The 24,926-nt window shown below is 54.5% G+C and overlaps 1 protein-coding gene across 2 annotated transcripts in view; it reads left to right on the forward strand.

The window, feature by feature from the left end:
• ZCCHC24 (zinc finger CCHC-type containing 24) overlaps positions 1-24,926 on the forward strand; it is a 61,237-nt gene that overhangs the window by 23,888 nt on the left and 12,423 nt on the right. For both annotated transcript variants that reach the window (XM_063103159.1, XM_063103160.1), the window contains exon 3: positions 24,652-24,816. In XM_063103159.1, coding sequence (XP_062959229.1) covers positions 24,652-24,816 — 165 coding nt within the window. The remainder of the gene's footprint in view (positions 1-24,651; positions 24,817-24,926) is intronic.

Below are 24,926 nucleotides of genomic sequence, written 5' to 3' on the forward strand. Positions count from 1 at the left end.
TGAAGTACCTGCAAGTCCTAGTGAATGGAGCACTGGAGCAGAGCAATTGCATCCTTGGGCTGAGTAGCATCCTTGGGCAGTGTCACCTCCTCTAGGCAGCCTTTTCTGATTTCTCCTGTTCTCCAAGCTCCTCTGAATGCTGGAAGAACTCACTCACTCACTCATTAATTCCTCACCTCCAAGGGCCTCCAGTATTCCAGGCTCTTGGTCTGTATCTCTCACGTGGCTTATTTTTGTATTGGAGTAGCTCAGGGTGGAGCTGGCTCTGAAGGTCCAGTAGAAGGTTCCGGCCAGGTCCCCTCAACCTCAAAGAGGATGGGAAAGCCCAGGGTGGATGAGTCTCCCTGAGCTGGACTCAGACTTCACTTCTACTCTTTCTCGGCTGTGTGATCACTTGACCATCTGCACAACTTCTCCCAGGCATCTGTAAAATGGGTGCACTCACCTTGCAGGGCGTTTGTGGGAAAGGTGTGGACCAAGCTGCTGATCCAGTGCTTCGCATCCTGCAAGCACTCGGTACGTGGTAGCTCTCGCTGTTAGGACCGCTTGTGAGACTGCTGGGCCTCCTGAGCCGCATCTGCCCTCGTGTGTACAGTGAGGTGCATGAGTCTGGTCTGAGGGTTGCATGAGGCGAAGAGGAAGCTGCCTGGGATGGCTGGGGGGCAGCAGGCGTTGACCTGCTCCTACCTTTTCCCTCCCCAGCCCAGCAGCCACTTAACCATGCATATACATGCACATGCACGCCTGGGGCTCTCCAGCCTCCATGCCTTTGCTCACGCTGTGCTCCCAGCCTGTGTGCCTTTACCTGATCTCTTCCTCCTACCCGCCTTTCAGAGCCAGCATGAACCCACCTCCTCCTGACAGTCTTCCCCAGCCTTCCCAGGCCCACAGGGCTCTCCTTTCTGAACCCCACTTTTCATGACCAGCACCCCCACCCCAGGACCTGGTTCTCAGACCCTCGGTGGTTTCTCACCTGTGCTGCCTCCCCTTCTAGTCCCTGGAGGACAAGGAATGCCCCGCATCGGGTGGGCTCCATTCTGCCCTGCCTTGGGCCCTAGGAGGTGTCCCTGCTGTTTGCCATTTCAGCTCTGCCGAGCCTTCTCACACCCCCAGGACTTAGCCTGTGCTTCACTCGCATTTTGCCCATCTTCTCCAAGCTCAGCCCAAATGTGCCCTCTCTTGTGGGGCATCCCCCTGTGCCATTCTGCACCCCCTGGGCTTGCTCCTAGCCTGTCTTGCTGCGCCATGCCTAGCCTGGGGCCGATCCTGGCACAAGCCTCTTTCCTACTCCCCGAGGTCATTCCCAGGCAGGGTCTGTGTCTGCTTGGCTGGCAGAGGGAGCATGGGCTTTTGAGGTCCTGAGCTCTTGTCTGAGGCCTGTCACTCAGTAGGTGTTCAACTTTGGCCAAATTGGCCCTGCCCTTGAGCCCCCTCATGTGTGAAGTGGGGTCAGCCCCTAGCCCATCTTTCAGGACTTCTAAGAGATCCAGAGGCGATCCAGCAGGCAAATGCACTTGGAAAACTGTGCACCTGTACCATTTGCTCCACTGCCAGTGAGCGCCACGCTTGCTGAAATGATTGTAGGTGAGCAAGTGAGCCCAAGGGCTGCCTGGGGTCTGGCAGGCATGTCTGTGATGGCATTGTCTTCCCTTCCCACCACGTCTGGGGTGGGGCCACCCGGGACGGAGCCTGCGTTGGGTCCCTCCTGCACCCTGTGGTTTTGTCTGGAGGTGGCCCAGTGGGACAAGGTGGCCAGGGCCCAACCGCTGAGTTAAGGGTCATGGCACCGCTGACCTGGCCTGCCATTCAGGTCTGGCTCCCCTCCCCACAGGCCCCCCATTCCAAGGTTTGTACCTCAGAGAAGGCAGCAGCAGGTGCAGGGAAGAGATGCCCATAGAGGGGGGTGGGGAGAGGGAGAAATCAGACCTCCCACAGGCCAGGCTTATAGAGCCCCTTCATCTCACTTGCTCACTGGATTCTCACTCCAGCCTGGAAGTAGCCTGTGGTCCATCTGTCCACCTTCTCTTTCTCCATCTCTCTCTTCCATCCTCCCTTTCTTCTTTTCTTTCGTAACAGAGCACCACAGAGAGGTTGAGTAACTTGTCCATGGTCCCACATCTGGTTAGGATCATGCCAAGTCAGTCTGACCCCAGGGCCCAGCCTTTCCCACTGCCCCTCCCTGCCCACAAGAGCGGAGAGGGACCCGTCCACTAGGATGCACTGGGTACCTGCTGTGCTCAGGCCCAGGCAGGAGTCAGGCTTTCCTCCCTGCTCTGCATCCTTGAGGGTCTCTGGCTTTGTGTCGGAGCCAGTGTCTCTCCTCCCACAGGCTTGGGTGATGGTAAGGAGGAGGGGGTATCCCCAAGGTGGTGAGCATGATGACAGAGGCCTGAGCTCCTCCGCATCTTGCTGGGGAGTGTGAATCTCAGACAGGGCCACGAGTCCCCTCCTCCCACAGGCCTTCTGAGCTTTCCTCATGCGTCAGTCCCTCCTGCCTCTGTGTTCCCAAAACGCCCTGCACAACCAGCTTGGTGTTTTGTGTTCTCTTTTGACTGTGACCTCAGGGGGAGGAGAACGGCCAGGAAATCACTTAGCACAGTGCCTAGCACATAGTGAGTGCTCAGCAAATGTGAGCCCTGGCTGTTGCTTCAGCACTGTGTCCCCAGTGTCTGCCACAGTGCCCGCACGGAGCCGGAGCTCACTCATAGCAGAGGCGGTACTAGCAGCGCATGGCTAACCCTCATCAGGAGCATTCGCTATGTCCCAGGCCTGCTCTGAGCACTTTACACTTATTGGCACCTTCAATCTTCCCACAGCCCTCTGTGCTGGGCACAGAGGAGGAAACTAAGGCACAGAAGAGTAAGGGACTTGCCCAGGGCCATACAGTTTGGATACATTCCCAGATAGTCTTGCTTCAGAGGCTGGGCTGTCATGTGAGGAAGGGCGGAAGAAATGAAGAAGACTCAGTTGGGATGTAGGGAAGGGAAGGAAGGCAGGGAGCTCATGTCGATGGAGCATCCTCCATGTACCAGGGATGGTGCTGAGTCCTTACACAATATCGATATCCTCAGAGACATCAAGGGATCTGCCCAGGATCACACGGGAGCCAGGGGCATGGCTAGGATTTCCGTCTATGACCTGCCTGATTCCTAATCCCCCTCATTCCATTCCACCAACTCAGGCCATAGGGATCCATTTCAGTAGACAGTACAGTTCACCAGTTGTCCCCTGGAGACCCTCTAGAGGCCTTAGGCCTACACAGTTGAGGAGTGGCTGGGTGAGACCACCCATTGCCAAGGTATTTGGTTTTAACCAGCCACAGGGGAGTTAAGAGGAAGGAACATAGCCAGCTGGGTGACCTTGAATAAGCCCTTGACCTTGCTATACCTCAGTTTCCCCTTCTGTGCAGTGGGCCCAGCAATACACATCCAGCCTGTCCCTTAGGGCTGCTGTGTGGCTCTCATGAACTCACAGAGCTGGAAATGAATTGCAAGCAAAGCTGAACAAAAGTAAAAGGTTCTTAGGAATAAAAAGATTTTTGTTGATGAACATCTAAAGGCTTGCCTAAAAGTGTGGCCCGTGGGCCAGCAGCAGCAGCAGTTCTGGAGCTTATCAGAGACACAGAACCTTGGGCCCCACCCCAGACTTGCTGAGTCAGAATCTGTGTTTTCACAAGCTACCCAGGTCACAATCGTTGGCATGCTAAGGTCTGGGGAACACATGTCTAGGAATACCCTGGCTCCTACTTCCCCATTCCTGGAGGCTTCCTTTTAGGCCTTCTGTATATAGCCTGATAGGGGTTCTAGGCTGGAAATTCCCATCTCATTGGAGGAAACAGCCTGGTCCAGCCAGACCTCTGCCCTGCTAGGCTGCTTAGGAGTCATGAGTGCATCAGTGTAGCATTGACATTGGGCAGAGCCTTGAGCAGCCACTGTCACTCAGGCACCCTCTGCTGAGGTCACCCCGTGTGTTTGGGAGTGCAGCTCCCATTGGAATCAGCAAGGACAGCCAGACCTGGGGCGGGGACAGGACAGCCACGGTGCAGAAGACCTGGGGGGTTCCTCTGAGCAAGAAAGGGCATTTGTGCCCAGAGAGTCTATATCTTCATGCAGGAGAGCAAAGGACTGAACTTGCAGGTGGAATGTTTCAGATCTGATAAAAAAAAAAGCAATTTCCTAATCAAGGATGAACAGCCAGCAGAGGACACTGAGGGCTCCCATCCTCTTAAATGCATGGCCGTGTTGTGTGAGGTCAGCAGGCAGAGCCGTAAGGGATTCCCAGAGGTTCTCTGTCCAGCCTCTTGCCTTGAGACCTTCTTAACCTAGAGAGACTAGGTGACTTGTCTGAGGCAACACAGCAAGCTAGTGACCCTGGCTTCTGACTCTTTGTGCCTGGAGCCTCTCTCCATTACAGGCCTCCCAGAGGCTGGGAATTGATCTTGATAACCTTTGCAGACCTTCCTTCAAGCAACCTGGAAGGCTTTGAGCATGGAGGGGCTGGCTTTGTGAGCCTAGCACCTCTCCGAATCTCCTCTGTCCTGGCCTGTTTGCTGCCCAAGACCACTAGGAACACCCCTGTGCCAGGGGTCCTCTGAGGCAGATGCAGTGAGTTGGGGACAGGACCCCTGGAGCTAAAGGGATCCATTCAGAGGGAGCAAGTAGGGGCCTGACCTTGTAGAAGCTGGGGACCACCACTGTGTGTTCTTGGGCCAATTACTTGCAGTCCCTGTTCCCCATCTATAATATAGAGGCAAGGTTGGACCAGATCCGTGATTCTCAACTGGGGTCTCACGTTAGAAACACCTGGGGCTTTTTTAAAGTTTCATTTTGTTTTGGGGTTTTTTTGGTGCTGGAAGTTCTGATTCAGTGTATCTAGGGTGGACGTGGCCATGGCATTTTTTCAGCTCTCCAGGTGTTGCCCAGTTCTGAAATGGTGTGGCACAGAGGTAGGGTGTGAGCGCGTGGGAGTTGCAAGTGAGCAAAACCATTATTCTTCTGAGGTCCCAGGAACGCAAGATTATAAGGTACCGTGAGACGTGGAAATGAACGTTTCAGGGGTTCCTGCTTCTAACACCTTCTGAAGTTCAATCCCAGATATCTTAGATAGTGTGATTGTAGTCTTATTATTCTGGGAAGCTAGGCTTTCCACACTGGATCATTCTGATACTTGGTTGTTCTGAATTTTGATTTAAAAAAAAAATCCGAGGTTCTAGAATCATTCTATATCTAAATTACGTGATTCTGAATCCTTCCACATGTGTTCCAATGTGCTGTTATTGTTCTTTGAAATGAAGGTTCTCTGTATCTGTGATGAGAACACATTATTATCCTGAATTCTAGAGATTCCAAGAATCTAAGCTATTGTGGCACTAACATTTTTTAAAACTCTAAATTCAGCAACTCTGTGATCTGTCATTCCATCTGGGCAGTTGGCCGCCAAGGCCCAGGGACTGGCCTTTGTCTCCCTGAGACAAGGTGGTGATTGTGTAAGCTTGGACATGTGCCCCCTCCCCTCCTTGGCCTGGAGGGCCTGTCTTGGGGGAAAGAATGGGGGAGGGGAGAGCAGAAACCCCATCAAGCTCTGTGCCCTGGCAGTGGAAGAGTGGAAGGGAGTCAAGTGTGAGGGGCACATTTGACCACGCAGCTGAAAGGGCTGCAGGTTGGACGTGCAGCAACATCTCTTAGCGCTCCTCGCATCAGCCCCGTCTCACCGCAGAGCTGTCAATTCCTGGAGGGTCATATTTGGCTTAGACTTTAGAGGCGCTCACGTCCAAAGCACCGCCCTAAAAACTCTCTCTCTCTCTCTTTCTCATTTATACACATACCCCCATTCCAGATGGGAAAACTGAGGCCCAGAAGGAGGATAGAGCCAGAACCCAGGATTCCTAACTCCCTGCTATTAGCGCATGGTTCTTTCCAGCTTTCCCAGGCCTGGCTTTTTGCACAAAACCATTGGCCTTCTATAGGACTGAGTCAATGTTTAGGTCTCCCTAAAGTGACAGGGACCAGCCCCGTGACTCAGGATGACATATTTGAAGCCTGTAGCCCGTGGACTTCACCAGGCCCGGGAGGGGCTCTCCTTGCGCCCACATGACCTCCCTGGGCCGTTTCCCACCTGCCAGACCACACAGTCTTCCATTTCACTCCGCCAGGACTGGTGCCCGCCATGTGCCAGTGCACGCCAGGCTCGGAGGCCAGGAGGCAGAGGGTGGGCTGGGAAGAGACACTGCCATTCGCTCACTGTGCGACCTTGAGAAAGTGCCTTTACCTCGCTGTTCTTTCAGTGGTGGGGTCCAGTGGCCTGTAACTCAGAGTTACTGTGAGAATTAAATGAGATCCCGTATGGGAAAACCTGACCGTTGGGAGGGGACCGAGGCTGGTCACATCCGCTGCCAGCTCGTCACACTCAGCACAGGGCCCGTCTTGGAGGAAGGGCTTGTGTTTGTTGATGGAAACTGAGTAGACTTACTTATATTCACTCAGGGGGTGAGATTATGGATTTCAGAAACTTTCCTGGATTTTCAGAAAGTCACTGGGGTAGAGGGGAAAGAGTCTAAAAGCCTTGGACACCTGAGATTTTAGGCAAGGGGCCATGTAACAGTGATGATGGTGGTGATGGTGATGACGACGGGATGGCTGCTGCTTACTGAATTCCAACCATGTGCCAAGCACTTTGCGCTCATGACCTCATTAGAGCTTCTAACTGCCCACCTGATGGATGTTATTATGCCCTCTTGAACGATAGGAAACTAAGGCTCAGAGAGATTCGGAAACTTCCCCAAGCTCTTGCTGCCAATATGTATATGGCAGAGTCAGGATTCGAATGCAGGTCTCCAGGACTGCACGAACAGAGCTCCCTTTGGATGAGGATGCAGGGCCTCAAGATGGATGATGGTCACCTCCCCACATGACCACAGGCAGGCCATGGCCAGGGAATTAGAAAGACATTTTCCAGAAGAGATAAGGATGGTTGCATTTTCTCCTCTTTCAGCATGATTCTCCTAGTTTTCTATGTGGCTGTTTTTATCATTTTTAGACATCCAGACCCTGGCCCTACCTCCAACCCACGAGGCTTGTGCAGAGGGGTGTAGAGTAGGGGCTCTGCCCAGCCACACGCACCTACACGGAGCTCCCGAGCACACATGCCCTGCTGACACACCTGTGCACGCTCACATGGGGGTTCACGCTGATGCGCGCTGCTGTGAGCCGCAGGGACGTGGGGGTGAGTGGGAAGCTCTGCTTCCCTTGGGGTCCTGGAGCAGGTTTAAGGAGCTCTGGACCACCTGCTTCCCTGTCACTTGACTTAAAATGGAACTGGCAGGCCATCCTAAGGTACATGCAGGGAGTACGTGTGGGGGGCACACCCATGTGTCGTTCCCGTGTGCGTGCATGCATGCACACTGCAGCCCTGTGCCCACCAGGCCCAATTCAGGACACAGGCTCTATGTCCCCTGGGTAGGCAGAGCAAGGAGCTCCAGGGCTGCCACGTGCCGAGACTTCCCAGGTGGTCCCTCCCACTCCTCAGATTCCGGCATTCTGGGTGCTGGGAGCCAGGCATGGGAGGGAGAAGGAGTCAGGGTCCAGTCAGGAGCACGTGCAGCTGGGCTCCAGGGACTTGTCTCAGGTTCCTGCATGGGATTGGGAGGGACAGATCCTGGCACCACCCTGGGGAGGAACATGCACTCCTAGGGATGTGGCTGGACAGCCCTCTCCTATGGCGTGGCGTGGCACGGCAGGCCTCTGGGGTTGAGAGGACTTCTCAAAGTGGTATGAATGGGTCCCAGGGTGAGGAGGCCCCTGCCCAGAGCATGGTGGAACCAGGACATGCCGGGAGAGCTGTCTGGAAGTTGCCTGGCCCTTCTGTGTTTGTGTAGACTCTCCCCTAGCACTGGACCTGGGTGTAGGAGGCCTGAGCTCTGTCCTGCCCCCCATGGGCTGTGTGGTGCAAGAGGTCACCTGGCCTCCCCTAGCCTCAGCCTTCTCCCGTGGTAAGTGGAGGGCCATTGGGAAGTGAAACAAGACTGTGGCAGTCATGCTGTGTGCGTGCTGCGTGTGTGAAAGGGGCACACTGTGCAGGCTGAGCCACACGAGGGCCTAGGCTGTCCTGCCCTCTAGTCTCAGTTCCATCCCCTCCCTCCTGGGGGTTCTTTTCCTATAGACTCAACACCTCTTCTGTTGAATCCTCCTCCTTGGCTCTGAAGAATCATTTTGGGGTCTGGCAGGCAACTTGGAACAGTGGGGAAATCTCCGGGCCTGCCTTGGTAGCCTGTGTTCACGCAGCCTGGCCATTTCTAGCTTGGCCCTTCCTGCCTATTTGCTCAACTGCAAGGGAGTGTGTGTGTGTGTGTGTGTGTGTGTGTGTGTGTGTGTGTGTGTGGGTGTGTGTGTGTCCCTTCCTGCCTATTTGCTCAACTGCAAGGGAGTGTGCGTGTGTGCGTGTGTGCGTGTGTGTGTGTGTGTGTATGTGTGTGTGTGTGTGTGGCCCTTCCTGCCTATTTGCTCAACTGCAAGGGAGTGTGTGTGTGTGTGTGTGTGTGCATGCGTGTGTGCGTGCGTGTGTGTGTGTGTGTGTGTGTGTGTGTGGCTATAGCACTGTGCCAGGGTTCCGGTCCCACCTCCATGTCAGCTTTGAGGTGCTCCGTGCTTATAGGTGGCTGCCAAGGGCAGGAGCCAGAGCAGAGTTATCACGAGGCCATTCCATCCATCACCGCTGCCTGATGCCCAGTGATGGCTTTTCCTCCTTTCATTCATGACTGCCAGCCACAGGACATAGCCACCCCCCTCCCCCGCTCTGGCCCTGCCCACAATCAGAGTCAGGACTGTCACCTGCCAAGAGGGGAACACCTGGCCTGGACCCCACAGAAGGACCTCGGAGTCATTCCTGAGCCCTCGCTCTCCCCCCCGCAAGGCTAACCCGAGTCCTGTTGACTACACCTCCTGCCTGTCTCTGGAGCCGCTCAGCTGTCTACCACCCCTCCCCAGGCCACATCGTTGCCTCTGCCCAACAGTGTGGCAGCAGGCTCCATTGGTGCCCTCACACCCAGCCTCCCCCCCACCGCAATACACACACACACTCAATCCATTCTCCCCACAACACGCATCTCGAAATGTCAGGCTGACCTTGCCACCCCCAATTTTAAACCCTTCCCTGACTCCCACTACTCCTGGACTAAAACTCAACTGCCTGGCTTCTGCTGGCCTCTAAGCCTTAAGTCCTCCGTGCTTCCTGTCACCCAGCCATTTGAACAAACTGCTGCATCCACACAGAAGCCTCTCCACCTGGCTCTGCCCCATGGCCTTCTCTGTAGCCACGCTGGTCATATGCTCCCAAAACACAGGGCTCCACTCTTCCTGAGCACATCCCTCCATGTGTAGATCAGTGTTCGAGTGTGTTACTTTTATCTGTTCATTTATCACATATTTATTGAGTACCTACTATGTACCAGGCACTGCCCCAGGCACTGGGGACATACCATAGTGAACAGGAAAGACATGCTTGTGGGGCGACAGTTAAGAAATAGACACAGATGGATGTGCTATGTATGGTGTTAGGTCATGTTCAAATAGGGTTGTCAGGCACTACCTCCCTGAGGACATGACAGCTTAAACAGAAGCAAGTGAAGCAGGGAGCAAACAGTATGGAGATCTGGGGGAGAGGATTCCTGGCAGAGGGAACAGCCATGCAGAGGCCCTGAGCTGCAGCAAGGATGTGTGTGAGGAAGAGCAGGAGGGTCAGAGTGGCCCTCCTGAGAGCTCCAGCTCAAAGGAGGAACTGGTTGGCAGGAATGGGCTGAGGCACCGAGCTGAGCACATCCTAGTGCCACTCTCCTTCCTCCCCCAGCTGGGCAGCTCTTCTCTGGGGGACACAGATGGGTGCTTGTCTTGGGAGCCCCCCTCCTCCCCCTGTCCCTCTAAACACTCACAGTGGGGACAGGAAGTGTCGGCCCTCGCCTCCCAGCTGCCCGGGTGGGATGCCGCTGAGCCAGGCCGGCCTGCTCAGGGAGGGACAGAGACCCTATTGAGCCGGCTCCCTGGACCATCAGGGACAATAGGCACACTGAGGACCAGGAGCATCGGCTGGCATGCTTGTCCAGGAAGTTGCCAGGCTGCTGCCCATCCCCCTTCCCCATGCCTCCCCGCCCCTTCTGCCTTTCTCCTCCAGCTACATATCTCGGGCTGATGGCAATGCCCAAATGGTCACTTTGTCCTTCACCTCCTCCCCAGAGGCTCCCTGCTGGGCCTAGGGCATCAGAGGGGAGTGCTACATGGTCTCTGTCCCTGAGGAGAGGCCTGAGGACGCAATGACAGAAACACAAACCGAGAGGCACAAAGTACAAGGGGCTGTTGGGGGGCGGGGAGTTGCCTGCCGGGAGGGCTAGTAGGGAAGGCTTCCTGGAGGAAAAGTCACGGTTCTAAAGAGCTTCTGCAGCCAGGGTCATACTTTGAAGGCACCGCACCCATGTGGCACTAGCAGAGTAGGAGCTAGCATCTGTTACAGGCCCAGAGATGGAGGAAGCCATGGCCAGGACTCAGACTCTGTCTGCTTCTCAGGCCTATGTGCTGTCTGCTGGTGGAACACTTACACTAGAATGATCATTTGGTGTCACCCAGCCCAGTCATGCCAACACAGTCATGTGCCTGCCACGCCCAGCCCACAGCCATGGTGAAGTGGGCATCACCCACACCGCACTGTTCTTGCCTATCGAGTTTGGATGCAGCTGCAGAATCCTCAACACGGTGCTCTCAAGTCATTGGCGTGGACACACAAAATGAAGTATTCGCCTTTCCTGGTTCTGCCCCATCCGCTCATTGAGAGATAGGGAAACTGAGACCCAGGCAGGGAAGGGATTTATCCCAGGTCACAGAGCCTGTTGATAGCAGTGTTGGGGCTGGGATGGGGGGAATGAAAAGGAGGTAAGAAACGTCCATCTTAAAGCAGTTTAAGTTGTGAAACATCAGAGGCTGGGAATGTCCAGACTGCCCTGGATGCACCTGCTGTGTGACTTCCTCTCTGCAGGAGGGTCCCATGGGTGTGGACCACAGCACCCCACTCCCTCACAGCTCTCGCCATGACTGCTGATCTGAGTGAGACACTTGCTGTGTTTCCTTCTCCTCCTGGCTGTAAGTTGATGGGAGTTGGGGTTACACCCATCTCGCTACCCACACTGCTCCTGTGCCTTGTACACAGTGCATACCCAATGCGGATCTGTTGAGGGCCCCAATGGGAGCCTCGCAGCAGGTGAGGGGAGCATGCATAGTGACAGCTACCCCAGTGCCTTCCCCACTCCACGGCTAGCTGTTTGGCCCCCATTGGCCTGTAGAATTCAAGCGGGACCCCTGGGGACAATTTGGGCCCATGCATTAAGTTGGTCAGATGCATGCCAGTACACAGTCAGCAGCCAGTCTAGCCAGCACAGTCCCTGATTTCCCTGTAGGGAAACCAAGGCCTAGGAAGCCATATTAATGAGCCAGTGGTCTCACAGGCACAGCAGGGAGCTAAGTTAGGGTCTGCTGGCTTCTGTCCAGGCTTCTGGGCACCCAACCTGGCCACCAGCCCCCACGCCTGCAGCTCAGGGGCTGACTTTTCCCTACAGCTGGGCCCGTTGAGAGCCACATGTGCCAGTGCCAAGGCAAACACCAGCAATGGAGGTGGGGGCAGGAGGTGCCTGCGGGCCCTGCGTGCCTTTGCTTTCCTGAGCAGATGGGGCCAGAGCCCCCAAGCAGCCAGGCCTCCTGCCCCGCGATCATTGTTCCCTGTGATGGTTTCCAGATGCAAGGAGTCACAGGTTTGGGGCTGGGCCAGGAGAGCCAGGCCAGCAACCCTCCCCCAGCACCCTACCGCCACCGCCACCACCACCAGTCTTGCTTTGAAAGAAATGGCCCTTCGTTCCCATGCCAGGCTGTTACCCTTCTCTAGCCCAGCAGCCTCACTGTCCTGCAGCCAACCCAGCTCGACCCTAACTTGGCTTGAGCAAGTCACTTGCCTTCTCTGTGCCTCAGTTTCCTAGGCTGTAAAATGGGCATGTGGGGGCAGTGTGGAAAAGACAGTATCTGACACTCCTACTTTAACAGACCGTGATCAGTATCCTCTAGGGTGGTGGTTTGCAAAGTGAACAGCTGCATCAGAACCACCCAGGAATTTGTTACAGATGCAGATTCTTAGGCCCACCCCAGACCTACTGATTCAGAGACTGCAGGGGTCGGGGCAGCTGTCTGGATTATGATGAAGCTCCAGATGGTTCTGATACGTGCTCAAGTGTGAGTGAAGAGCAGCCTGTGCTCTGGGATCAGGAGCTTGGGCATCTGGAGTCAGGAAGACACACACAGACTTCATAGCTGTGTGGCTTTGGAATGAGCCTTTGCTTCCTGGTGAGGAAAATGGGCCGATACTCCTGCCACTGTGTGTGGTACCATCACTGCACTGACTGAACAAGAGAGTGAGCACACTGCCTTCTCCGCCCAGCTCCCACACCGGTGGTCCTCTGGGACAGGCACTCTGGGAGGGCAGGTCCTGCATCTGGCTGGCTCACCACCACATCAGCATGTTGCAGGAGCTGGCTCAGACCCCGCAAAGGGGACGTGTGTGTGTGCAGGAGGCAGGAGTGTGTGTACTACTTTCCTACAGCTGGTGCGGTGTGGGCCCTGTGTCTCCTGGGGGGCCTGTGGCCCAGAGAGTGACAAAATGAGCACACATGGGGCAGAGACCAGAGGAGTCCCTGCAGACAGGGCAGTCAAGGAAGCTTCCAGAACCATCAGGGGAGGAAGTGCAGCTTTCACTGGATTTGGTTGGGAGACAGGGTATGTCAGGTACTGGGGCTGGGATGTGCAAAGGTAGGTGGGAGAATGAGTAGCACCAGCCACCCCCCTTCCTGTAGTGGATTTGTGCTCCCTTTCCTCCCTTCTCAGGGCGCCAGCAGGATTATTGTCATGTGGAGCTTCCCACAGACAATGGCCAGAAGAACATCAGGCATGTGGTGTTATGGAAGTCAGCTAGGTCTTGGTTTGGATCCCAGCTCTGCTGCTTTCCCGCTGTGTGACCTCAGGCAAATCGCCCAACCTCTATGTGCTTTGAATTCCTCATCTGTAGAGATTAAGAGAGGGTGGAAGGGTTGGTGGAGGTAACCCTGCACATAGCAGGAGCTGTGAGGGTTTTAGAGCTGTAGGAACCCAGGGCCTGGGAAGGGGAACTGACCATTTGGGGGCACTACATCATCCTGCCTCCTGCAGAGCCACCTGCACTGAGCACCCTTGCCCTTGGGATCAGTGGGGAAGGGTCAGTTTTGCAATGATTTTCCAGTCCCCAGGTTGGAAAAGAAGTAGGGTCACCTGTAGCCTGAGCTGCAGGGGTGGGAAATGCCAGGCTTGCTTGCTCCCCATGGCCCCATGGAAAAGTCACATGAGAGCAGCTCTTCCTCTGCAGGACCCCACCCTGTGGGGGAAGAGCCCCTGCTCTGCCTGATCACAGTTGCCACATGGACCTTAAATCCATTCCATGGCCTTCTGGACCTCAGATATCTCACTCAGTGGTGAGGGAATTAAACAACAGCCAGAAAGACCAGGGGTCAAGGCCTGCCACTTACTTGCTTCGTGACCTTGGACAGGTGACTTCACTTCTCTGGGCCTCCATTTCCTCATCTGGAAACAGGGTTACAATGAAGTTACCTCCAAGTCTGGCACATGGCCAGCACCGGCACACAATGGATGCTGACTGGACCGTCAGCTCCAGTCTGTGGCCACCATGGCCTCCTAAGCCCTGCAAGCTCCAATGCTCTCCCTAGGGAAGTTCTCAGAGGTGGAAAGCTTGCTTCTCTTTCTATCCCTCCCTGGCCAGATGAGTTCGAGGCCGGAGAGAGGAGGTGATTGATGTGAGGACGGAGTTGGGGCTGGAAGTGAGACCTGCAGCCTCTTGCCAGGCAGCAGTGGGAGCCCTAGCTCCGGGCTCCTGCTGGAGTGGCCCCAAACTGCTGACTACAACATTTCACTGGCCTAGGCAGATCAGATTTCTTTTCTGGCACTTGGCCACCCCTTACACCCTTCCCCCATCGCTATTTTGAGCTAAGCTTCCCCATCCCCTCCTCCCAAAGCCTCACTCCAGACTCAGGCCCTTTCACCTCTTGTCACCACCTTCCCGCTCCCAGGATTTGTGCAGAGCCTCCCGCCAGCCAGGTAGGGCTGGGCTGGTCACAGCCACATCTAGCCAGGGACAGCCTCAGATGCAGAACCAGGGGCCGGCTGGCCTGTGGAAATGGCGCTGCCGGCCTAAGGCAGCTGTCCAGAGTGGTCGGCGCAGCCCAGGAGGGGCATCCTAGGAGTGGACAGAGCCCACACCAGGATCAGCCCCAGCATTGCAGCCTCCTGCTTGTGTGACCTCTTCCCTGTCCTTAACTCTGCTGTCCTCCTCATACCTTACCATCACGGGCACTGCCCCCACCCACTGTCCCCTCCAGCTTTTGATGGGTTCTGAGCGCCATCCTGGGCCCAGTGCTCCCAGAGAAGGGGGAGGTGTGAGGGCTCCCCACAGCCACAGTATGCATAGAGGCTAGCAGGGAAGAAGATGGCAGTTTGCAAATTTCTTAAAATCCGAAATTAAATCTCTGAGTTTGGCATGCTGGAGGTCAGGGCAGGGCAGGACATGACCCGGAGCCAAGTGAATGGTGCAGACCACACAGTCCCCTGGGAGTTTGGGGAGCTGGGCCTCCTCCAGGGGAGGCAGAGGGAGGGTTCTCAGCTAGTGCGCTAGCCTGGGACTTGGATGTGAATGAGCCCTGGGGGAGGTCAGTTAGCCCTGCCCGGGCTGGGGGAGGCCGGAGTGCCCTTTGAGCTTGCCTTTGGAGGATGTGTGGGCATTCACTGGGTGGAGAAGTGTTTGGGGTATAGAACTTCGAGAGCAAAGGCATGGGAGAGGGGTAACATGTCACTTGCAGGAAGTGACTTTTTTTTTTGAGTACAAGTTTTGTAGAAGAGAATAGCAGCAGCTAAGGTTAGGAGGTCAGCCGGGGACAGCCAGGGACAGGCCCGCATGCCTTGTGTCAGTCCTGCAGTGATGGGCTCGACCTGAAGTGGTCATTACAGTGTTTGGGGAGACTCTGCCCGGCCATGTGGGGTCATGGCTGTAGCAGGACAGAGAAGCGCAGTCAAGAGAAAGGGGTCGCCAACCAAATGGACCTAAACAGGGATGCACTGGGACCTGAGATCCATTGGAAGAACAAATGGTTTCCAAATTCAGACTTGCCTCCAGCCATCGGCAAACCACAGGGTGGTTGCCAGTCTTACGTCCCCCCACCCCCACCGAGGCAACCAGAAATCCGTCTCTGCAGTCGCAGGAGGGGAGGAAAACGCATGTCTTTTGCAAACCCTGTGATTTGGATGTTTTCCACCCCTCTGGACTGGGCCCCTCTTCCCCTCCCCGCCCCTGAGCTCTAATCCGTGTGGTTTGCTAATGGAGGAAAGCCAGAAGCAGGAAACAGATAACTTAGGGAGTGGCTGTTCATGTGATTAAAAAGCCTTTGCTTTCCAAAAAGTTTTGCCTAACATTACTTCAGATCGCCTGGCCTTGGGGTGGGATTTGGAGAGAGAGGTTTCTGTTGCCTGCGGGCAGGGGCGCCCGGGGCCCTGGAGGGGGCAGGGGCGCCCGGGGCCCTGGAGGCATTAGAAGTCTTCACACCACGCTGGGTCCTGGAGGGGCTTCTCGGTCTCTGTCAGGCTCCATAGGTCTGTTTCTTCTTTCCCCTTTGGTGTATTTCCCTCAGAATATCTCTCATCTCTCCTGGTCACTCCGCGGTCACCTCTCCTCGTCACCGTCTGCTCTGTGGAACCCCATCACCCCTCCCCATCCCTTAGCCCCGACAGCGCTGCTCTCCTTCCCTCGTCTCCCCGGGGTCTCCCCCCTTGTCTCTGTCTCCCCCTTGTTTTCTCCTATCTCAGCCCCTTCCCTACTCTTCACACCCCCACTCTGTGCCCCCTCCCCAGGGTTTTCCTGAGGCCTTTTCCTGTCACTGTGAAAGCTCCCATTGTTCCCTGCACTTTGACAAACCCTAGTGTTGTGGAATCAGGATGGCATTTTTGTGGTGGCTTTAGGCGGGGAGCGGGGTGGGAGGGGTGGTGAGGAGGCCGCGCCTGCTGCGCCCATGCAGCAGCAGGAACCCAGAAAAGGGGAGGGGGCCTGGGGAAGAAGGCGAGGATGCCTGTGCTCAGACAAGGAGGCCCTTGAGGCTCCGGAGGAAGCCCCGGTGGCCTCTTGCAGGTCCTTCCTCCCTCCCAGTATCCTGCAGGCCGTGCAGCCCAGCCCACCTGTCCCTCGGCTTCCTCTGGGGCCTCCGTGGAGCCTGCAGCTGCCTGGACCAGGCTGCAGAGGCTGACACAGTGGCCCTCCCGCCTGCCTCCAGAGGCTGTGTGTGTGGACCCGTGAGTGTCGGGGTCTTTGGAGGGTCCCTAGGCCGTGCCACAGAGCACGGAGAGGAAGGAAATACGTGGGTTTTGGCACTCGACAGAACTGACCTCAGATCCTGGTTCCACTGCTTACTAATTATGTGGCTTTGGACAGCTCACTGCCCCTGTCTCAAGCCTCAGTTTCCTCATCTGTCATTAGGGTAAGAGTGCTGCTTTCCTGGAGCTGTTGCATTGATTAAAGATAATGTCATGTGTCAGACATTGGCCCCATGCCTGATACCTGGGATGCCTGTGTGGACTCTGCCCGAGGACATTGGTCCAAGCGTGTTTCCGCAGGTGTGAGTCTGACTTGGGTTGACCCGGGAGAATGTGGCTGGCGGTGTCCCTGACTGGTGTGGGCCATGGTTGGTGAAAGGATCTCAGGGCTGACCCCTTCAGGAGGCTCTGGACTGCAAGCTCCATGAAGGCAGAGCATTCGTCATCTGTCCTGTTTATTTCCTTATTCCTGGAATTTTCCACAGAGCCTGGTGCAGAGGGGTTACTCAGTAAATATTATGGAAATATGGAGGGCCAGGAGTCAGAGGTCAGAGGTCAGAGGTGGAGTCCTGTTCCTAGGAGCAGGCTGTTCTCCAGTTTCTCACAGCTGTTTCACGGAGAGGCCATGCATTTGGTGGAAGGTGCTGTTTTCCTCAGCTGTGGGCCCTTGTGCAGCTTGCTGGGCCTCTCTGGGACTCTGTTTGCTCTCTCTCCATTTGTCAAACAGAGGGGCTGTGGAGTGATGGGTTAGGAAGTGCCTGGCATGTAGTAGGTGCTCATGAATGCTGGCATCCCCAGCTGGTCCTGAGCAGCCTCCTCACTTGGCAGATGAAGAAGCTGAGGCTCTGAGACAGGCATGGGAGAGCCAGAGCCCAAGCTGGGCCTCTGATCCCCAGCCCCTGGCTACTCCCCACTGCACTGCGCTCAAGGAAAGACAGCAGGGAGAGTGAGCAGAGGGGGCTCAAGAGAGGAGGCTCCTGTGTCCTCCAGGGAGGGCTCCAGGAAGGGCCAGCAAGGCTACACAGAAAGAGTGCCAGCAGGGCATAAGTCTGTGGTCAGTCCCCACGCCTCCTCAGATGCCCCGGCCTCCATTTCTTCATCAGTGGGAAGACCCTCTCACATTCCTGAGACCAGAGCTCTTCCTCCCTGGATAGTAGACTGGAAGCCAGGGCCACCTCAGCAGCCAGGCTGCAGAACAGCACGAAGACCAGGCAGGCCAGGCGGGACAGGGGCCGGCAAGGAGTCCATCTGTTCTCTATTTCCTCCCCCGCTCCTCTTGGCCCCAGCCAGAGCCTCAGCTGGACGCACGGTGGGGCTGGCCCAGTGCTCCATGGGATGGGGAGTGTGGTGGGCCCGCCGGGCACACGCTGAGTTATAGGCCTCCTGGGAGGCAAGTGACCCTGCCCAGCGGTCAGTCCCGCCCCTCATTTTGGAGATGGGGACGCTGAGACCCAGAGAGGGGAGGTATGCCCCCCTGCATGCCAGGACCCATGACAGCAGCAGCCCCTTCCTGTTTCTCACTGTCCTGGCTTGGCAGGTTCTCTTCTTTGTGCGGGCCCTGCATGTTGCACGGCAATGGCGGGCCGGGTCAGATGGCCTGTGTTCAGATCTCCACTCCTCCCATTCCTGGCAGTGCCTCAGTGTTCTCATCTGAAACATGGGACCAATCATACTTACAGCATAAGGGGGGAGGTGTAAGGATACTAAGAGGGCCTGGCCCTGACCTGATGGTAGAGTAGTGGCCATTCCTCTATCCCAGGGTTTGGCAGGCACAGGCCTGCTCTCCTGGGCAGGTGGAGGTGGCAAGGCCAGGTCTGGGGGTGTCCAGGCTCACAGCTGGAACCCCGTGTCCTGAGAATAGAGGCTGTGCATCCTGGGGCAGAATCTGATATGGTGTCATAACATTCAGGAAAGACAAAGCTATGGGCCTGCAGCACCCACCCTACGGCACCCTCCTGGGCCTGGGGTCCCTGTGATGCTCTGCCTCATGCTACCAAAGGCCACAATGTCATATCTGTGCAAAAGGGACTCAGTCTAAAAGGGCCCACCAGGGGATTAAGCTTCACCCTAAAGAATGACTCGCTCTTGATGGGACTTCAGGCAGCAGGGGCAGGGAGAGTGACCAGTCAAGCTTTTGTGTCACGTGACAACTGGTGGATAGTTCTGATGTCCCACAGAATTGAGGGAGCAGGTGGGATGGGGGAGCGTGCGTTCCACAGCTGGGGGCAGGGCAGCTCTATGGACATGAACGTGCTTCAACAGAACCAGCAGCCAGAGGCCAGCCAGTGGCTGGTGTCCAGGCCCCAGTGTCCACACCTGCGGGGGCGAGGGGGACAGGTATGAACAGAGCCGCCATCTCTGCGGGCCCCTTCCCCCTCCCCCCGCCACCGCCTTGGGAAAGCATAGAGTGCCCCCTAGTGGGCAGGAGCGCAGGCCAGGGAGTGGCTGGTTAACCATCATCTTCCTCCAGCTCGTAACTACTTATTAATGTCAATTAATTAATGAGCACAGAACATAGGAAGCAGAAATAAAATCATCAACAGTCCTGTCTCCTGGAAGCACTCTCTGAACCCTGCTGGCTGATTTCCTGCCGGCCTTTTTCTTGCCCATTTCTCCTTTTCATAGTTGGGAGCAGAGGCTGTGTTCAGTGGCTTACCCTGCTTTATAAGCATTTTCCTAAACCCTTAACAAAAATCATCATAACTATTTTAATGGCTTTGTTGTCATTCATCCAATCGGTATAACGTAATTTAGGGAACCAGTGCATTGTTGTGGAATGTTTAGCTTCCTCCAGGTTTTCATTATCCTAAGTAATGCTGTGATGAACATTCCTGAACACCCCTTTGGTCTACATCTCTGATGTTTTCCTTAGGACAGTTGCCCAGAAATGGATTTGCTTGGGGGAAGGCATGGACACTGTTTGAAGTTTGAAGACTTATTACCAAGTTGCCCTATACCAATACAATAGGAAAATATACCTGTTCAGTCCCCACCCCCAGCAACATCTGAGAGTGTCCCCTCTCCACACCTGTCCAGCTGGTCTTCACCAGCTCCAAGGGTTGGGAGGACTACAGAGTTGGAAGTGCCCTCAAAGACACCAGGTCCGATGCCTGACCAGGGCAACAGTGCACTCAGCAGCCTCCCGGGCAGTTGTTCACCTAGCCCCCTGCTTACATACCCCCACGTGACAGGGAACTCACTACCTCACAGCCATCCTGAAGAGATCTCATGAACTAATGGGAAGAAAATGCTGAACCATTCTGAAGAAGTGACCAGATAGTGTCAACATTCTCTGCATCTCTTCCCAAACTGCTGGCTTGCCCGGATGGTTCCTCCCACCCACTTCCACCAGCTTTGCCTTCTCTGCTCTTTGGCTTGGGTCCTCCTTCCCACCTCCAGACCAGCCATAGCCTCCCACTTCCCAGGCTGCCCTCCCATGGTGATTCTGGCCCCAGTCTGGAGGCCCGAGGGCCTGTCTCCCCTGCCCCCCCAGCTCAGTCCCTGATTCACCGTGTGTCCTTGAGCAAGTCCCCTGGCCTCTCTGGTCCCCATTTGGCCTGCCTGTGCTACAAGGGGTGGTTTCTGAACCCCGATGAGCTTTGTCTGGTCTCCTGGCAGTCATGAGTCCCTAGAGGGGTATGCAGCAGGGTCCTGGGTGAGCAGAGCCTGGTCAGACTTGGCATCCTTCCCAGCCAGCGCGGACTGTGGCCCCCACAGAGCCGTTGGCAGTTACTGTCTGTTTCATGCTGAAGTTTATGAGAAGAGGCCACCTTGCTGGGAGAGGTGGGGGGGGGGCCTGTGGGGGGTAGAGAAGCCTTTGTTCTGTTGAAAATTCCTTCTCCCTTTGGCTCTGCCCTCGTTTGCAAGCATAAACAATGCTGGGACTGAGCCCCTCCAGGAAGTGGCTCCTTGGGGCTGGGAGCTGCCCATGGACTTCTCTCCTCCCCTCCACCTTCACTGCCTCTTTACCTCTGCCCTGCAGGAGGGCAAAGCCAACCCCGGGCTGAACTGAGCAGGAGGCCCAAGGAATTGCTTATAAATTCCTGCTGGGGGATCTCTCCTCCCAAGCACAGTCCTCAGCCTCATGGTGGGTGACCGAAGAAGAGCTGAGCCAAGTAGCCTCGTGGAAGAGCCCACTGGGCCTGGCCTCCTGCCCCTCACACACAGGAAGCTCTTTGGCAAGTCCTGTCTCTCCCCTGTGCCTCAGTTTTGCCATCTCTTAGATGGGTCGATGATATATTCTGTGCCTCACAGGGTTCTGGGAGGAGTTGAATGGGGGCCTGACAGGCCATGGAGCCCTGAGCATGGAGCCTAGAACACGTGTGGTGCTACACAAATGTCACTTCTCTTCCCTCTTTCCTTGTCCTCTGCCAACAGAGTCTCCAGGGCCCACCCCCTACCCAGGGCTCCCTCCCATCTCTGGAACCTTCCTCTTATGTCTCCTGTCTGCTGGCCTTAGCCCTGGAATACTGCTGCTCCCTCTCCCTGTGTAGGCCTGAGGAAAGAACCATGGTGAAATGGCTCATGGTCACTGAGTACTTGCAGTGTGCCAGCGGCTGAGCTCAGACCTGTGTCTGCATGACTGCGTCAAATCTTCCCAGCAGCCTGGGAAGCAGGCTCTTCATCACTGTCCCATCCTCCAGAGGAAGAACCTGAGGCACAGAGAGATTGAGTAACTTGCCGAGGGTCCCTCAGATAGTTACAGGCAGAGCCAGAGTGTAGCCCTGCAGGCATCTGGCCTCCATGGTCTGAGCCATGTCCCAGGCAATGGGGTGTGAGAGCCGGGCCCTCCCAGGACCTGGCCTGAGAGCAGCTGTGGGAATGGTGTGCTGGGGACGTCTGGTCCTATCCCTAGGCCCTGCCAAGTAGCTCACACTCCCTGGCGGACAGCTTTAGAATGGCTGCCTTCCTAATGGCATGGTGTGGCCGTGCCTCCTGGCTCCCCTCTTGCCCCCTCTTTCACCTTCCTGCTTCTCCTTCGGTCCACACTCTGTGTCTCCTTTATCTGTGTGGGTTTCCTGCGCATTTATTTCTGAAGCAGAGACTCTTTGGGAACCAGATTCTGAGTCTGTCTCCAACCCTGCCCCAGTCCCCATGCTTTGCTCTGCGGAGTGTCCAGGGATGACTTGATCCCTCCCTCTGATACCTTGACCCCTGCCCTTTGCCCTGGCCGGTTGAGGCCAGGTGCCAGGTCCTGTCAGCTCTCGGAGTCAAGAGGCCTGCAGGACCAGATCCCAGAGTCAGCCTGGCCAGTGACAGTCCCCAAATTCCCCCTTCCATTAAGGAGTCTTAGATTCCCACCGCTGGTGAGGCCCCCCACACTTACTCTCTGGTCTCCCTTAAGGACAGAGACAGGGAGAAGGAGTTCATCTGGGGCTTAATTTCAGGATGGTGGGAGAAGAGAGGCTGTGGAAGCTGGTGCTGCTTGGAAGCCCTGAGTACCAGGCACCAGGAAGAGGAGAAGGTGGCACCAAATGGGGTCAGAGGGACACTAAATAAGTTGAGACTGACAGAACTCAATGTGCCTTCAGAGGCACAAGTTGATTCCTCTTCTGCAAACCGACTGGACCCTGGGCCCTGACTGCACACCTAGTGCCCCCCTGGGCATAAGTGACCTCTCTCTCAGCCCTGACTGGGGCTGAGCACCAGCCCTACCCTGGGGCTCAGACTGAACCTTCTCCCCAGGCTATCACAGCTGCCAGGAAGGCCCCCAAGGATCCAAATGACGTTAGGCAGCAGGCCCAAAGGATCAGCGCACTGTTGTTGCCACCTTCTAAGTTTAGCTTTACACACTCAGCGTGGATGTCCCTTTTCAGTGTTTTGCCTGAAATTCTAGTAGGCTTGTCACCAAGTGGTAGTAATGGCTTCTGCGAAAAAGAGACATGATTTCCAAAAGAAGAAATTATTTTATGTACCACTATTATTCTGTATTAATAAATAATAATTGTACTAATACTGTCACATAGTCTTCTGTGTGCCTGGAGCTGTTCTGAGTGTTTTACACGTATCATGTCACTTAATCATCAGAACTGTCTTCTATGGTAGTTACTATCATTATGCTTGTGACAGTAGCTCGCCCAAGATCATAGAGCTAGAATTTGGATCCAGAGTCTGTGCTCTCAACCACCATGCACTACTTCATAAATGCACCCAGTGCACAGTTATCTCACAGTTATGTGCAATGCACAGTTATCTCACAGCCCAGTACTTCTTAAACTTACGGGCATAGGAATTCCCTAGAAGCTGGGGCTGCTTGGGAGCCCTGGGAACCAGGCACCAGGTAGAGGAGAAGGTGATACTAGGCAGGATTAGAGGGACACTTACTAACTTGAGACCAACAGCCAGCAGAATTCTAGACTGGTAGGTTCATATGTCTATGTTAAATCTCCCATTTTCAAATCTTGGGGTAACTAATCCAACTTTTTGAAACAATCTGCAGCTTGTGCATGAGTGGTCGTAGCAGTATTATTCAATAGCCAAAAATTAGGGCCGACCCGTGGCTCACTTGGGAGAGTGCGGTGCTGATAACACCAAGGCCACGGGTTAAGATCCCATTACTGGTCATTTAAAAAAAAAATAGTCAAAAGTTAGACGCAACCCAAATGTTTATCATCTAACATGGCATGTCCACACAATAGAATATTATTTGGCAGCAAAAAGGAATGAAGTACAGTACTGACAAATGCCATAGCATGGATGAGCCTTGAAAACATCACACTAAGTGAAAAAAGCCAGACACAAATGGATGGATATTGTATGTTTCCACTTATATGAAATATCTAAAGTAGGGAAATCCACAGAGACAGAAAGTAGATTAGTGGCTGCCTGAGGAAGTAGGGGTTTGATGGGGAGTGACTGTTAATGGGTACAGGTTTGCTTTTTGGGTACAACCAAAGTGTTCTAAAATTAGATTGTGATGATGGTTGTACAACTCTGTGAATGTACTAATAACCATTTAATTGTCCACTTTAAATGAGTGAATTGCAGGATATGTGAATCATATCTCCATAAAGCTGATTTAAAAAATACTGTGCAGGAGAAAGCTAGTTTCTTTCATATATAAAGTGCAGTTACACCTAAACAAGAAAAATATCAAACCCTAGCAGAAAAAAAAATATCACAAAGAATATGAACAAACAGTTCACAAAGGAAACACAAATGGTTCTTAAATGCATGGGAAAATTCCTGCTTGCTTAGGATAAAAAATGTACAAGTCAAAGCTACTCTGAGGAGATTTTTTACCTTTTAGATTGGCCATAGTGAAGACTTTACTGGGGAAGATTTGTTATATTAAGTTGGTATACCTGCAGTGTGGGGGGAGGGGACAGTGGCAATTTGGCATTATTTTAAAAAATAATAGTGCACCTACTCATTTACCCAGCAATTTTACTTCTGGGAATTTATCCCACAAATATACACACATGTGCACAATGATACATGTACAAAGTTATTCATTGTTTGTAATAATGGAAGGACGGAAACAATTTACATGTGCTGAAATAGTGACTGGTGAATGAACTGTGGAGCTTTCATGGACTCCAATCCTGTGCAACTGTTAAGCAGAATACAGTAGCTTTGTCAGACTGACATGGCAAAAACTCCAAGATACAAATACAGTATTAAGTAAAAACAGAAGATACAGAACCTGATGTGTAATTGGCTTCCATTAGTGTGAGAGGAAAGAAAGAATGCATATACGTGTGTGTGTATTTTGTAGGTGTTTCTAAACACAGAGCCCGCCTTTGGGGTGGTATAGAGGAAATTAAGACTGGCACCGGGTACGGGAGCTGGTCGCTGGGAGCAGAAATGAGGGAAGACATGTTTTCCTGGCACAGCAGTTTCTGTGCCTGCGTTGTCTCTTCAATAACTATTTAAACCACACTGCTTGGTGTGTACAGGTCCATGCGACCACCAGCTGCCCCTTTATGATGTCTAAGTTACAGAAGTATCTCCTAGCCACCATTGAGTTCTTTACTCCTTAAATTCAAAAAAGATGTGCACCACCCACTCCCTGCTCTGTTCTCTGCTCCCCCTGCTGGTCTTCCAGCCGTGGGATTCCCACGTGCGCTCTGGGGGTGACCGTGGTATTCTCTAGACAGAGGACAAAAGATGCGTGCACGCAGGGACCTAGGATATGAAGACTGAGGTCAGAGACCATGGGGACCCCATAGGGCACCATCTTGGCCTTGTGGGCCCCAACCCCATGTGTTTGCTTCCTGTCCTCTAGGCACGCCCCAAAGGCGAGGGTCTGACGCCTTACCAGGGCAAAAAGCGCTGCTTCGGCGAGTACAAGTGTCCCAAGTGCAAGAGAAAATGGATGAGCGGGAACTCCTGGGCCAACATGGGGCAGGAGTGCATCAAGTGCCACATCAACGTGTACCCACACAAGCAGGTGAGCCGGGGCAGGGCAGGGCCGGGCAGGGCAGCAAGTGGGGGGGCATTCTCGGAAGGACGGCGAGAGGGTGACATTTTCCCCTTATTGGGCCTCAGTTTACTCCTTCA

The sequence above is a fragment of the Cynocephalus volans genome, chromosome 7 (genome assembly GCF_027409185.1).
Source record: "Cynocephalus volans isolate mCynVol1 chromosome 7, mCynVol1.pri, whole genome shotgun sequence".
Classification (NCBI taxonomy): domain Eukaryota; kingdom Metazoa; phylum Chordata; class Mammalia; order Dermoptera; family Cynocephalidae; genus Cynocephalus; species Cynocephalus volans.